The sequence below is a fragment of the Marmota marmota genome, unplaced genomic scaffold, assembly GCF_001458135.2.
Source record: "Marmota marmota marmota unplaced genomic scaffold, marMar, whole genome shotgun sequence".
NCBI lineage: Eukaryota > Metazoa > Chordata > Mammalia > Rodentia > Sciuridae > Marmota > Marmota marmota.
In genome coordinates this window covers 27,159,733-27,174,820 of record NW_026000221.1, presented here as the reverse complement: position 1 = coordinate 27,174,820, position 15,088 = coordinate 27,159,733, and the positions used below count along the sequence as shown (strand labels likewise).

Sequence of the window (15,088 nt, the reverse complement as noted above, 5' to 3'; positions counted from 1 at the left end):
GCTGGGGGGTCAACCCAAGGGCACTGTGCCAAGGGCCGTATCCTCCACCCTTGATTACTTTTTTTATTTTGAGACAGGGTCTCCCTCAGTTGCTGAGCAAGGCTGGCCTCAAACTTGTGACCCTCCTGCCTCGGCGTCCCGAGCTGCTGGGATCACAGGTGCGCACCACTGTGCTGGCTGCCCTTTAAATTTAAAAAAACCTTTAAATGGGAGAGAGGAAGGAGTGCGCCCAGCACTTCCTTGATTGGGGACTGCGTGGAGGTGTGTGCTCAGTGGCGTCACTTTCCCTGCTGTGGGGCAGAGGGTGGCACAGGACGCCCCGGTGGAGAGTAAGAGGCCCTGAGCCTGGACTTGGAGCAGGGCAGGCCTGGGTTCCTGTCCCAGCAGGAGCGCTGTGTAACTGGCAGGGTTGGGACCAGCGGGTTAGGATCCGGGGAGGTGGGGGGAGAGCCCTGGGAGGGGAGGCCCCGCCCCCGCCCCCCCCCACTCGAGAAGGTGAAGAGGGGCCAGGCTGGGGGTTCTGCTGTCCACTTTCTCCCCCTGCAGGGCACGCCGCGAGGGCCCCGTGTTGTGGCTCCTGTCTTGCTGGTGGCCTGGAGCTTGGGGAAGGCTCTGTGTCCCCTGGGATGCCACCGGGGAGCCCCCCTGGCTGGGGCCAGCATCCTCTCCTCCCCCGCCCTGGGTGGGCTTCAGGGCTGCTCCCTGGCCCAGCTAGTGTCACCAACCGGTGGGGCCACTCATGGCACCCAAAGCCATGCCGAGATGGTGACCCCGGCTCTCTCCAACCAGAGGCCCCCCGGGGCAGAGGGGGGAGCTGGGCCTGTCCCACCCTGCACTGCCACAGGCTCAGAGCAGGCTGCGGGTGACGGGGAAGGGCTGCTTCTGGGCCACTCACTTCCACGGCCCTTTCTGCCACCTCGACAACAGGGGCCACCCAGATTGGGCATTCTGTGACAGACGCAGGCTCAGCACCCTCCCTACAGGACCCACGGAATCCTCTCAGGGCCCTGGGTGCTCAGACTGGTATTCTCTCCCCTGTATTTCAAAAGTGGAAACTGAGGCACAGGGTCCCGCAGCTTAGAAAGGATAGACCTGGGATTCTTTTTTAAAAAATATGTATTAAGAATTTTTTTTTTTTTTTTACACTTGCACAAGCAACACAACAATAGGAATGGAAACTGAAAATGAGAAGTGCGATCTGGCCTCTCTGCCAAAGCAAGTTTTGGTTTTCTGTGTTCCTTCCTCTGCTCCTTCCTCTGTTCTGCTCCGTGCTTTGACTAGGAGAGGTTTCCACAGGATCTCAAGCTGCATAGTATTCCACTGTAGGAATGTAGGGTATCATGATTCATGTCGCCAGTTCCTGACAGGTAGACACCTTGTTTCAACCATTCACTATTACGAAGAATGCCATCATGAGTCACCTTGCACGTATGTCATTGCACACAGGTGAGAGTGTCTGTAGGATGAATTACTTGAAGTAGATTTGCTATGTCAAAAGGTATGTGTATACAGTGGTGCCTTTGTTAGGAATCCCCAACCTGCCTTCCCAGGGGTTGCGCTGACTCAGTTGTGCCCAGGAGGGGATGTAAGTACCTGTTTCAAACACACATTTACGGCCGGGCACGGTGGTGCATGCCTGTAATCCCAGCGGCTTGGGAGGTGATGGCAGGAATATTACAAGTTCAAAGCCAGTCTCAGGAATGGCGAGGCCCTAAGCAACTCAGTGAGACTCTGTCTCCAAATAAAATACAAAATAGGGCTGGGGGTGTTGCTCAGTGGTTGAATGTCCTTGAGTTCAATCCCTGGTAGCAAAAAAAGAAAAACCAAAAACAAAGACCTCATTTAAGAAATGCAGTGATCTTTGCCAGTTGACAGTTTTTCATGGTAGTTTTGTGTTTATTATTATGGGGTAAAGTCATCTCTTTTCCAAATGTTTAAAAGCCATTTTAATCGCCTTTTCTGTGAGCTTCCTGATCATATGTTCTCCTACTGGGTTATGGTCTTTATTTAATTGCAGGAGCTCTTTACATATGAGGGAGATTAGCTTCTTGTGTATGAGTCACAAATTTGCTTCCCTTATCTGTCACCTGTCTTGATTATGCTTTTGTTAGTTTTTTTTTTTTTTTTTAACCATGTAGTAAATTGTTTACTTAAACAACTGGATTTCTCCGTCTTTTCTCTAGAGATTTTGGTTTTTGTTTCAGGTTAGAAACAGCTTACAGACAACAGCATTATAGGAGTCTTCTCGGGGTCTCTTTGGAATTCCTCCTGTTTAGGTTGTTCTGCTGTCTGTCTGTCTGTCTCCTGGACTGTCACTTTCCAACAGGCTGCTTCAGTAGGAGTTGAGACTCAAATGTGTGTCCTTCCTGCCCTCCAGGTCCCTGGTGCCTGTCTTTCCCCACATCCCACCCCTTTTCATGCCTCCTGGCTGCATCCTGGGCAGGCCGGGCACCGAGAGCTCCTGAGAGGCCCTCTGGACTTCCCCTTCTGTTCTTCCTTATCAAGGGAAGGGGGGTCAGAAATCTGCTCACTGTGGCTGAGAAAGTGTTTCCAGTCTACAGAAGTGAACCCTCAATGGTGGAGTTGGGCTGAGGATGGGGTAAATGCAGCTGCTCCTCGCAGCAGGGGAACCTGCTCGATGGGCCGGTCGCTGGAGGAGCACTGTTGCCCGGGCACCCGCCACCCACAGTGTGCAGAGTCCTGGCTGATGGGGTGGCGGCAGGGGCCAGGTCTCTGCCTTCTGGAGCTGGTGCCTGCACAGCTAGATGGCTGCCTGCGGGTCCCAGGCCTGGTGCCCAGCACATAGTAGGTGCTCATGCACATCTGCTGAAGGAAGATGAAGAGGGGAGAATGGATGGCCGACCGCTTCCTGAGCAGGCTTTGTTCACGGGAACTGGCAGAGATGGCCGAGCTGGACTCATCGTGTTTGCATTTTAAAGGAGAGAGGACTTCAGGTCCTGCTTAACCCAGGGAATGACGCAGAGGGAGCATTTCAGCTGTAAAGAACAGCTCCCCGCCCCTCTACCCATAGAATTAGTCCTTCTCGTTCGGTCCACTCCCGTCCAGAACCTCGTTCTCCACGGAGCCAGTTGGCCTCGCCCAGCCCAGTCTGACCCAAGTGCCCCTTAGCAGGAAGGTAAATGGAGGCCAGGTCGGGCCAGGGGCTTGCTCAGGACCACAGAGCAGGTTGGTGATGGTCCTCAGGTCCAGAGCCTGGGGGCTGAGGCGGAGTCCGCTGGGGGTCCTGCAGGGTCTGGAGGACAGCAGTGCTGGCCCGGGTCACTCACAGCTTTGTCCCTGCAGCCTCGGCCAGACACGTGCAGACCACTGGGTCATCAGTACCGAGGGGAGCAGGGCCCAGGTCAGTGGCGGCAGAGCCCGGCCGGGATCTGGGCTCCTCCCTCGGGTGCTGGCCTCCCTGGGAGAGGTCGGCGGCAGGTGCCCCCATTCCTCTGCCCCGCGCCCGCCCTCCCCGCGCCCAGCTCCTTCCCCACCCTCCGCCTCCTGGCCCTCACTCTGCTGGCTCACCCCCAGCAAGGGACAGGGGTGTGCAGCCCCTGCTGGGGGCAGCTGCGGGTGTGTGGAGGAAGGGCAGGGGGAGCAGAGGTGGCAGAGGCCTGAGGCCAGGGCTCTGGGGACAGGGGGTGAGGACAGGGAGCGTGCAACCCCTCCGACCCTGTCGAGGTCGCCCCTTGCTAGGCCTGGTGCTGGGCAAAGCAGCTTCCCGGAGTTCAAGGTCTCTGAGGAGGGTGACTCCTCAGCAAGACCAGAAATCTGCCCTTAGTCCCCAAGGGGGCTAAGGGCCCAGCCAGCCTGGAGGCCAGACTGCTGTGGTTTGGTCACTGGTGTGATTGCTGGGCGGGGTGTGGGCCCCAGGGCCTGAGCAGAGCCTCCCGCTGCAGGCCCGCCTGCCCTCATGCCTCCGGGCCCCCACTTCCCTTTCCTGAGGCCACCAGGGCCCCAGGCCCTGGGCAGCCCGGGGCCTACCGAGCGTGGCCAGAGGAAGCAGCCGGGGTTCCTGCCGGCACGTTGGGGTGAGGAAGTGAGGGCCCGTCTGCATCTGGGACAGCTGGGGGTGACAGGAGCACAGCACCCACAGCGGTGGGCTGAGGGAGCTGCCAGATCAGCCAGGTCCTCTGCAGAAGGGGCTCGTGAGCACCTGGGGACCCAGCCTAGGGGGTCCCAGCCTCCTGTTTCCAGTCCTTCTTCCAACTGGGGAAACTGGCCTTCGGTCAGCATTTGACAGAGACCGTGTGCCCCGCTGCAGGTAAGGGAGGAGCGAGGGGTACTGGGGCTCCCTGGAGGAGGAGGCCTTCCTGGATCTCAGTGCTGACCTCGCTCCTGCAAGGCAGAAGGGATGGTCTGATGTCTGCTTAGCTCCCCCCCAACACCCCTGGGCCATAGTTCTATCCTGGGCCTTCTTGGGGCAAGAGCAAGGAAGGATTTGGCATCTTCAGATGTTAGGGCTTTGTGGATATCAGCCCCAGAGGGGGGCAGGCAGGACAAGGGGTGACCTTGGGTGGCCGGTGTTCAAGTCCTACCTCTTTTACCGTCTGTGTGAACATGGGCAGCAACTGAACCTGTCTGTGCCTCAGTTCCCTGTCTGTGAAATGGGAGCAGGCGTCATGCCTACGGGGCAGTGTGCAGGTTGAAGGGTAGAAAGAGATGTCAGTATCTAACAGGAAGACGCTGTTCAGGACCTGGGCTGCAGGGAGCCGAGGGCCACCACTGGCAATTCTCCTTTATGCCTAAGGCTCCCTCTGGGCTTCCTAGGTTCTCCCTGGGGAAAGCCTCTCTGGAGGCCCCTGGAGAGGACCGGAGAGCTCCTGCCTGCCCCAGCCTCCCGCAGCCCTGGGTCTCCTGCTTGTCTGCTGCCTCAGGTCTTCTGTAGCCTGGCTGAGCCGAGACTGCGGAGCCTGGGGCATGGTGACAAGGCCTGAGCTGGGGCTGTGGGGGTGGCCCAGCTCCCTTGCAGAGCAGGACTAAGCCAGAGTGGGCTGCATCTGCAGGTCACTCTCACTGTGTGCTAAGCGGGGGCCACAAGTGCTTCTGGGACAGATAGACTGGGTCAGGGAGCCGGATGTGAGGCCTGGGGCTGAGTTGCAAGTGACAGAAACTCACACTGGCTCAAGCTGAAAGGGACCTCGATTGCCCAGTGTTTGAGGGGCCCTCGGGGGCTTGAGCTTCAGGCCCGGGGGGGTCAGGCCGCTGGATCCCCAGTTCTCCATTGGGTGTCATTTCCAAGGGGACTTTCTCCTCGTAGGGGCTTGGGGACCTGCTAGCAGCTTCATCCCTGGGGTAGCAAATGTCCCAAAGAGGATTCTCACTGGAATGGCCTTGGTGACTGGGGCTTGGGCGGGCCTGTGCTGATGGGCCACACCTCATCAGGTGATGCTGGAAGCAGGGGTCCAGGGGCTGCCTGGCCAGAGCAAGAATCGCCGTGGCAGCATCCCCTCCTTCATCAGTTGGGGCCACTCTGCCAATAGGGTGGTCAAGAGGTGTGATGGCAGTACGGGTCTCTGGGACCACAGTCCCTCCAAGTGAAGGGGCCCCAGCTCAGCAGGTGGCTTTGAAGTTTGGACAGGACTGTGGGGTGGGGGTGGGGAGCAGCAGGGAGTCAGGGCTGGGCTCGGCCTAAGGTTGGGCCAGAAGAAGTAACCGGAGGGGGAGCTGCCTGTCAGGAGTGCACAGGCCGAGGCTGCAGGGCCGCTGGTGGCAGATGGGACAAGGGGCCTCCCCGTTGCTGGTAAGTCAGCGACTGGTAGGAGAGCTGCTGATGGCACAGGGGGGCTGGAGCCCCTCCCTGGCGGGGGCCTCTGGGTCTGACGTTGGGGGCAGTGCGCAGAGGAGCTGGCTGTGGAGACGCCCCCGGGGGTGGCCCTGGGTCTTCTCTCCAGGACGGCCTCCTGCCGCGCTCCTCCAGCCCCCAGCCCTGCGCGCACTGCCCGGCTTGTGGGGGAGCTGGATGAGGTCCCTGGATGGGCTGATCCTGTGCCCGGGGCTGCCCATTGTCCACCCCTTTCCCTCCCACCGTTGCCCAGGAAGTGGCCTAGTTAGAGGCCGAGAGGAGGGCTGGCTGGCCTGGGTTCCCACGGCCCTGGGACCTTGCTCCTGTCTCTGTGCCCGGCTCCGTGGGCCTCGAAGGGCAGGTCAGTGTCTGGACACTAGGTGACCCAGGGTGAGGGGATGAGCATGTGGGTGGGGATGTGCGCATGTGCACTCTCACGCCTGCGTGCACGCACCCTCGGCCCGTGGCTCGGTCTGGGAACTGTCTGGAGGATGGGGCAGCCGGAGAGGGTCCCAGCCCCCTGGCGTTTGGCTCTCTCAGCCTGTGATCCCAGTACGGTGGTGTCGGTGGTGTCTGGGGCCGGGCCAGCAGGGCAGGCAGTGTTGCTGTTCATGTTTCGTGGCCTCTGGTTTGGTCCCCTGGGATGTTTGTGGGGAAGCTTGGGCTGAGGATCTGTGATGGGGAGCTGGTAGACCTGGGTCTGACTCAGCCCTCCCCCAACCAGCGCCCGCTGTGTGATCCTGAGCAAGCCACTGTGCCTCTCTGGGCTCAGTTCAGCATCTGTAAAATGGCTGGCCTCTGCAGGTTGCGAAGTATGAGCGTGTGGGCAGAGGCCTGGAGTGACAGGGCTGCTGCCGTGGTTACTGCAAAGAGCTATTTGGATCGGGCAGGGGCCATATCTCGTTTTGCGGGCCCCACAGCATGTATGGCCGGGGTGTCTGGTAAAAGTTCAGGAGACGCCTCCCGTGGAATAAAGACTGATTACATTTAGAGGTGCATTTGGGGGTTTTCCCTTTGGACCCTGGGAGTCCTGGAGAGAGTCAACCAGCCACATACATCAAGACAGAGGTGTCATTAAAGCCTTTTGGGAATGAATGGACGTTCTGATGAGTGGACGGTGCTGGGTCCACTCTGCTTCCTTTGACTGGGGCTTGCAAACCATTTAACTTTATCAGTGGGTTCTTTTAAGAAAAGCAGACTCCAGACTTCCTGTGAAAGCTTAATGTCTCTCAGATGCAGGGGGATTCCCTGGTTGAAGCAAGTGTGGGGCTCTGAGCCCGGGCCCCTCAGCCTCCCAGTCCCCTCTGGGCCCTAGGCAGTCCCCAAATCCCAGGGCTGCCAGGATCATGATTGGGATCCCCTAGACCTAGAGACCCAGACTCACTAAAAAGCCCCAGGATCCCAGGGGACAGGACAGAGCCTGGACACAGCCACCGGCCCGTGCTCCTGATTTATGTCAGAGGTAGCTCTGCCGAAATTCAGTGACCAAGGATTTGCACCTGACCCCGGGTGCAGAATTCATCGAGGTGGGTCACAGTCCGACATGGGGACAGTAGCAGACCTCGAGAGCAGCAGCGTGCTGCCTTGCCTGCCGGGTCCCCTCTGTGGTAGGAGGGCTGTGTCCGCGCCACCCGCTGCAGTGGCTGCCAGCCACGTGTGGCTTGGCTGTGGGACCTTTGAAAAGTGGCTTGTGCAAGCTGATTTTTAGTTTTATTTTTAATTACTTTAAATTCACTTTCAAATAGCCACAAGAGGCCAGCGGCTACTGCACCGGACAGTGCTGTCCTAGAGAGGCCCAGCCTGAGCCCCAGGCTCCCCTGATGCCAGCCCGCCTCAAACCCCGGGTCTGCTTTGTCTCCGCAGAGCTGAGGACGTGGGGTGTGCCTTCAGCCGGTCCTGGACACCAGGGAGGAGGCTGGAGCATTGCAGGTCTGTGTCACCCATGGCGCTGCAGGCTCAGGGGACCGCTGGCCAGCCCGGATCGCCAGCTGGGGAGAGGCCCTTGGCCTAGACCTGTGAGGAGGCCGCTGCAGATGCCCCCGGGCTGCGGGGGCTCCCGAGTGGGCGGCAGGACCACGGCTCCAGAGGAGGACGATGCCGGCCAAGGGGCGCTACTTCCTCAACGAGGGCGCGGAGGGCTCCGACCAGGCTGCGCTCTACGAGAAGCACCGCCTCACCAGCCAGCACGGGCCGCTGCTGCTCATGCTCCTCGCCGTGGCCGGGGCCGCCTGCGTGGCGCTGGTGGCCATCACTTTCAGCCACGGGGTGAGTCCAGGGGTGGCCCGGTCTCTGGGCTTCAGATCTGAGCTGGGACGCGGCTCGAGAGGCCTGGGGCCAGTTGTCATCTTCTCGAAGCCTCGGTCCTGCTGTGTGAAGTGCTGACCGTGGCGGTCAGGCTGCTGGGAGACGGGCTAAGCTGGATTGCACCTGGAAGTCTGAGTTGGTTTTAGACGCCACATTAACGGGGCCAAAAAACTACCCTCGCTTTTCTCCACCATGAAACTGGGTTCTGCGGGGACCTGATCGGGGACGGCCTCTGAACCACGTCCCCAGCCACAGCAGGCGGCTCCCGTCATCCCCCGGCCGGGCTCTGGTCTCACTGTTCTCTGCCTCCTCCTTTTTGTTCTTTGGTACTTGGGACGGAACCAGGAGCAGTCTGCCTCTGGGCTACCGCCCCAGCCCTTCAGTTTTTCATTCTGAGATTGGGTCTTGCTGCGTTGTCCAGGCTGGCCTTGAACTGGTGATCGCCCTGCCTCAGCCTCCTGAGTAGCTGGGAACTAACTCAGAGTGCGCCTGGCTCAGGATCCTCCGCAGCGCAGCTCCCCGGGCAGACAGCTCCGACGTCCTCTCTGAGCCGGGTGCTGGCCTTGCTGCAGCCACGAGCTGTGTGCGGCTGGTGAGCCCCTGCAACGTGGCTCGGGTGACTCAGGAGCTGCAGCTTTCATTTTCTTTTTAATGAATAGAGATTTAATTAGAAATTTCTAGAAGAAAGCATCAGAGACTACAGGGTGTCCATCTGTGCAAGGTGGCTGGAACCCTTCAGGCCTTCTGTTAGCCTGGCCCTCTGTGTCTCTGACTGCAGGGCACTTGCTTCCTGTCACTCCCCAGACAGCTAGCTTTTTTTTTTTTTTGAGAGAGAGAGAGAGAGATGAGAGAGAGAGAGAGATTAGAATTTTAATTTATGTTTTTCGGTTCCGGCAGGACAACAATCATTGTTTTGTTGTATGTGGTGCTGAGGATCGAACCCTGGCCACACGCATGCCAGGCGAGCGCGCTACCGCTTGAGCCACATCCCCAGCCCCCAGACAGCTAGTTTTTGAGGGCTGACTGCATGGCAGTAGGCCTCTGCCCTCATGGACCTTAGGATCTGTGCGGGGACCTCTTGGCACAGTGCCAGCTATGCAACTTTCTTCCCAGGCCCCTCCTGTTACCCTCTGCCTTTGCTCCAGCACCTTCTCTATGCAGGAGCCTGCTTTCCTCACCCAGAAACCACTATGCACTAAGTCAGGCTCCATTTCCCTTCTTCCAGGCACTTTCCAAGTGTGTTAGTTAGGTTTCCATGGCTATGACAAAATACCTGAGAAAAACAACTTAGAGGAGGAAAGATTTATTTTGCTCATGGTTTCAGTCCAAGACTGGCTGGCTCCATTGCCTTGGCCTGGGGTGAAGCAGAGCATCATGGTAGATGGGTGTGGTGGAGCGGAGCTATCACCTCCTAGTGGCTGGGAAGCAGAGAGAAGGACCAAGAAGGGGGCTGGAGACAGGATGCAGTCTTCCAGGGCACGCCCCCATGATCTTCCAACCAGACCCCAATTCCTACCGTCTCTGCCGCCTCCCAACAAAACGGTCCCTTTATTAATGCGTCATTGGGTCAACCTGTTAATGAGGTCAGAGCCTCCTGATCCAGTCACTTCCCGGAGCCCCACCTCTGAACCCTGCTCATTGGGAACTAGTCCTTCAACACCTGAGGCTTTGGGGGACAATCTAAATCCAAACCATGACACCAAGGCTTTGCCGGGGGAGGAGCCCTGCCCTGGGCTCCTGTGGTCACACCTGTCTTCCTCAGGTATGCACAGGGTGCCGTGGAACTGGAGGATGTAGAGGCTGCCTCGTGGGGAGGTTGGGTGGAGAGTCCTCACGGGGCCTGGGAAAGGAGGACGCTTAGGACCCTGAGGTAACTGGGGAAAGGAAGTCCTAGTGGAGGTGACAACTCAAATACAGGCCTGAGGGGTAGGAAGAAACAGGTGTCAGGGCACCGCCATCCCCCACATGGACGACCTCAGAAGTGAGGCTGGGTGGGCTTCCTGGAGGAGGTGGCCCTCCGCTGGAGAGAGCCAAAGCATTTACACGCCTCTTGCTCTGTCCAGGACCCCTCCAGACACCAGGCTGTCCTGGGCACGGCCTCCTTGACCTTCGCTGTGTTTGTGGCTCTGTATGTGCTGGTGTATATTGAGTGCCTCGTCCGGAGGTGGCTCAGGGCCCTGGCGCTGCTCGCCTGGGCCTGCCTGGTGACGCTGGGCTACGTGCTGGTTTTGGACTCTTGGAGGAAGGCAGCCTGTGCGTGGGAGCAGGTAACAGGGCAGGGACCGTGCCTCTGGGGGTTGGATGCTCCCTGCCACCTGTGCGCCCCGCAGCCCTCACCGGGCAGCGGGTCCCTTCTGGAGAATGCGTCTGCGTGGACACATTGGCCATGGCCTTTCCGTTCCACGGGCTGTGACTCGGAGACCTGGGGTGGGCCCAGCTCCCTGCAGAGGGAGGGGGCTGAGGTGTGAGGCGTGTCCACCTGATGTCCGGCTCTGGCATTTCAGGTGGCCCCTGTGTGGTCAGAGATAACCGCCCTCCAGCTCTAGAGGCAGGGGGCACCCTGGCTCTCATGCCAGGAAGGGTCAGGCCTGGGCCAGCAGGATGGCCAGACCTGACTATCTCCACTCAGATGGCCGCAGCACTCCCGGGCTGCCCACCCATCCGTGTGCCACCCCAGCTCAAAGAGCCCTTGCTCTGCTGGCTCGAGTCCCAGACTTGGGTCTGGGCCTGGCCTGGGTGGCCTCTGTTGCCAAGGGGTGGCACACTGTGACCAGTACAGCCAGGGCCCGGGACCCTCCTGTGGCTGGGTGGGCTGAGGCCCAGGGAGACCATAAAGACTGAAGGCTCCTGGCTGGGGGCTCCACTCCCAGCAGGGGTCAGGGCAGGGGCTGGAGGGAGGGCCAGCGTCTTCACTGCCCTTCCTGGGGGAGGGTCCGTGGCAGGGGGAGCCAGGCCGGGGGTCCCCAGGTCACAGGGGTGAGGAGCCTCCCTCCTGGGGAGACCAGCAGGGCAGGCCAGACCTTGCTCCGCTGTCTGTGGCTGAGTCACCACACGAGAGCCGCGGGGCCATCCAGAGGACCCAGGGATGAGGCTGCAGGGCCCCCGCTGTCAGCTCCCCCAGGCCGTGCCCAGGCCTAGCCTCCCGCTGCCTGTCCCCAGGTGCCCTTCTTCCTGTTCGTGGTCTTCGTGGTGTACACGCTGCTGCCCTTCAGCACGCGGGGGGCCGTCGCCGTGGGGGTGGTGTCCACCGTCTCTCACCTGCTGGTGTGTGCTGCTCTGATGGGGGCCTTCACGACCCCCAGCGTCTGGATGGGGCTGCAGGTGAGGGGCAGGGGGGGTGGGAGGGGAGGGGAGGGTCTGGTGGGGGGAGGGTGGCTTTCGCCTCAGGGCAGTCAAGGGGGGGGATGAGCTGCACCCCAAGGCCTTGGGGCCATGCTGACGGATGGACGGCTGCCCAGAACTTCCCTGGACAGGGCTCTGTCCCGCTGGCCTTACTCTGCTAGCCTAGAGTGTCCCTGTGGCCTCAGGCCGACCTGCTGGGTTAGGCGCTGCCTGAGTGACATCTTGCTCCCGAGGTTTCTCTCTCCGCCGGCTCCGGCCTGACGGGGCTGGGGAGTATCCTGGGGGCTCTCTGGGTTTGTGTGTTGAGCGAGAGAAACCTTTATTATAGTCAGTGGGGACTTGGAGATGTGTTCTCCTCCTTCCTGGCCTGGGTGTCCGCCCGGGGTAGAAGCCAGAGCCCTCGGAGAGCCAGCAGGTGCTCTGCTCCTGTCCCTTGGATGCTGCCCTCGGGCCCTGGGCTCCGTGAGCCGGCTGCCTCCGCCTCTCGGGCGCCGAGGCCCGGCCCCTGGTCCCGTGATCCCAGCTACTCATCAGGAAAGTCCAGGCCTCCCTGTCCTGGCCTGCCCTGGGAAAAGTGCTCATCTGACTGCATTGGGGGTCAGGGATGTGAAAGGGGGCATCGTCACCTGCCCAGGGGCCTGGGCAGGGTGAGGGTGGACAAGCCAGCCAATACCGAGCCCTGCCCTGGGTCTCCCAGCTGCTGGCCAATGCCATCATCTTCCTGTGTGGGAACTTGGCGGGCGCCTTCCACAAGCACCAGATGCAGGACGCGTCCCGGGACCTCTTCACCTACACCGTCAAGTGCATCCAGATCCGCCGGAAGCTACGCATTGAAAAGCGCCAGCAAGTGAGGACCCCCTTCCTCTGTGGCTGACCCCTGACTTCTCCTGGCTGCCCCCCAACCCCAGAACACTCTAGTTCTCCTGCTTTCTCTGTTGGGCTGCGGACACTTGGGCAGCTGTGCTCCTGGGGTGCACACCAGACCCAGCCAGTGTCACACAGGGAGCTGCTGGGGAGGGCAGGTGCCTGGCGGGGTTGGTGCTGGACGTCAGTCTGCCAAGAATGAGGGAGGGGCCAGGTGGGCCAAGCCTGGCGCCTGATGCCACCCTGCCCGTCCCCACTGCCCCCCCTCCCCGTGCCTAGGAGAATCTGCTGCTGTCGGTGCTGCCCGCCCACATCTCCATGGGCATGAAGCTGGCCATCATCGAGCGGCTCAAGGAGCACGGGGACCGCCGCTACATGCCCGACAACAACTTCCACAGCCTCTATGTCAAGCGGCACCAGAACGTCAGGTGGGCAGCGGGCCAGGGCTGCATTCCGAGTGGGGGCTTCCTGCCAGGACACTCGGAGCCCAGCCCACCCGGGAATGGGGGGGGGCCTCTGCCTGGTCTCACTCTTCCCTTGTCTCCCCAGGAGTAGGATCAGGTCAGGGTTCTTGAACAGGAGGCTGGGCTGGTGTTGGGGGAGACCGAGTGTCTTCCTGAAACCATAAAGCCCGAGTGAGCAAATGTGGCTTTGGGAGGGAAGGGTCCTTTCAGGTGGCTCTCCACAGGACACAGCCCCAAAGGAGGTGAAGCCCCCAGGGCTCAGTGAACAGGAGCCCCCCGGTCCCAGTGCCTGTGCTTGGCTGATTCTCAGGGGCCACAGAATCTTCCTGGGAGTTGGCAGTCGGTGCGGCCCCTGCCCGGGGCTCAGCGCTGGGTGCCAGCACCCCACCCCACTGCCATCCGTCTGGGCTGAGGATCGGTCAGGAGATCACAGATTTTGGCACAGGGAGATGAGGGGGAAGCACAGCTGTCCCGCCTGAGCCTCAGTTTGCTGACCTGTGGGATGGGAACCCGCGAGGGCTGGGTGAGGATGAGGTCTTGTGAAGAGCCGGGCGTGCAGGTGGCTGGGGGAGCGGGAGCTGCATCCAACCAGGGGGTGTGTCAGGGGGTGTGTTCCTGCTCAGGGCCGTGATCCAGATTCAGGGAGGGGGCGTGCCCTTGGCATTGCAGGGGTCCTGCAGCTGTGGCTTCTACTCCATTTTGCTGTAATCCAGAGCCTCTGGAGTCTTCGGGGTCTGTGGCTGGGAGGGTCTCTCCTGTCCCTGGGAGAATGAGGAGTGGCAGAGGCCCACGGTGGGCTCTTGGAGACCCCGATGGCACCCTGTTTGCTGCCTGCCTCGCAGGGCTGAGCCCTCACGCCCTGCCTGTCCCCCAGCATCCTGTACGCGGACATCGTGGGCTTCACGCGGCTGGCCAGCGACTGCTCCCCCAAGGAGCTGGTGGTGGTGCTGAACGAGCTCTTCGGCAAGTTTGACCAGATCGCCAAGGTGAGCCTGCCCGGCTGCCCCACTGCCTTGGCAGGGAGCCGTGCACTCAGAGCTGTGCTGGGCTCAGGGGCCGGGGGACCTGCTGAAGTCGAGCATCCGCCACCCTCTGGTAGAGGTGGGGTCCAGTGGTGGCTGCAGCGGTCAGAATCCTGTGGCCCCAGAGTGCGAGGCCGTGGGGAGGCCAGCAGTGCGTCCCTGGGGATGGATGGGGCCCAGGAGCTCAGGTGGGACTCCGGGCGGCTGCCTGGAGGAGATGGCTTCATTCTTCTGCATATAGCCACAGCTTCAGCCTCACCTGGGAGGCCGGGAGGACTGCGGAATGTCTGGCCTCCCCTGGGTCTGCTTTGACAAGATCCCTGGTGAATCGCCTACACGTGAAAGTTTACAAACCTAAAAAAAGAGACCTGAGAAAGAAAGGGAGCAGAGTCCCAGGCAGGGGGACAGCTGGAGCAGAAGCCTGGAGGGAGTGACCGCTCTTTGTGCCCATGGAATGAATGTGGCCGTGTGCATGGAGCAGGGGACAGTCACCAGGATGCAAGGACCTAATGGCTGAGTGAGGAGTGTGGCTTGTTCCCAAGATGCTAAGGAGCATGACCAGTGCCCAGGGAGAACCTGGCCCAGCCTAAGGTGGTCAGGGCCAGTTTCCTGGAAGTGGTGGCTGCTGAGTAGAGATGGAAGGGGACGTGTAAGGGGGTGACTGTCTGTCCTGGCTGCACATTGGAACCACCTGGAAAATCAAACCTGCCAGTGCCCACACCCTTCAGGGCTTTTAAGAGCCTCTTGGGCCACTGTAGAGGGTCAATGTCCAGAACTGGATGAGAAGCAAGTCTGGCCCCACAGTCTTTTGTAGCCAGATGCTCAGTCCTGGGAGGGACTGCCTGCCCAGGAGTGGGCTCCCCAGTGCAGGGGGCAAGCTCCCCACTGCTGACGGTAACCAGCCGCTGGGGGCCGGCGCTGGCCAGGGGAGCTCTGGTGGCTGTCGCATTATAGACTGAGGACTCCGAGGTCTGTGTGACCTGGGGCCTTCCTACAGGAGCTGTCCAGCTCTGAACCAGCAGGTGGGGCACCCTGGGTGGCACCATACGTGAGGTTGCACCCCAGGGGCCAGGGTCTGGGGCACAGCTGGCCTTCCTCTGACAAGAAGTCCAAGGGCCTGCCTGTCCCCTTTGACACAGCCTTCCCTTTCCTAGCGGGGCCCAAGCTGCCCTCATTCATACGGAACGGGAGGCCCTGGCAGGTGCAGGCCTCCCAGCCTCTCCTCCTGTGAGTGATCAGAGTCTAGAACTTTTCCCTCCTCCCAAGAGCCGGGGCCTTGGGACCCTGCCCCCCCCCCCCCCCCC

At 60.7% G+C, this 15,088-nt stretch overlaps 1 protein-coding gene across 8 annotated transcripts in view; it reads left to right on the top strand.

Moving 5' to 3' along the window:
- Adcy7 (adenylate cyclase 7) overlaps positions 1 to 15,088 on the top strand; it is a 51,861-nt gene that overhangs the window by 18,650 nt on the left and 18,123 nt on the right. For 5 of the 8 annotated variants that reach the window (XR_001503850.2, XM_048792221.1, XM_048792218.1 and 2 more), the window contains exons 2-7: positions 7,652 to 8,053; positions 10,156 to 10,359; positions 11,252 to 11,413; positions 12,132 to 12,281; positions 12,578 to 12,726; positions 13,637 to 13,748. Coding sequence is in view for 7 of the 8 variants with exons in the window: in XM_048792221.1 (XP_048648178.1) it covers positions 7,883 to 8,053; positions 10,156 to 10,359; positions 11,252 to 11,413; positions 12,132 to 12,281; positions 12,578 to 12,726; positions 13,637 to 13,748 (948 nt within the window). In the remaining variant the exon portion in view is untranslated. Of the gene's footprint in view, positions 1 to 3,875; positions 4,268 to 5,684; positions 6,150 to 6,190; positions 7,315 to 7,651; positions 8,054 to 10,155; positions 10,360 to 11,251; positions 11,414 to 12,131; positions 12,282 to 12,577; positions 12,727 to 13,636; positions 13,749 to 15,088 lie in introns of those variants that run through there. The other 3 variants (XM_048792220.1, XM_048792219.1, XM_048792222.1) reach the window with 3 other exon arrangements.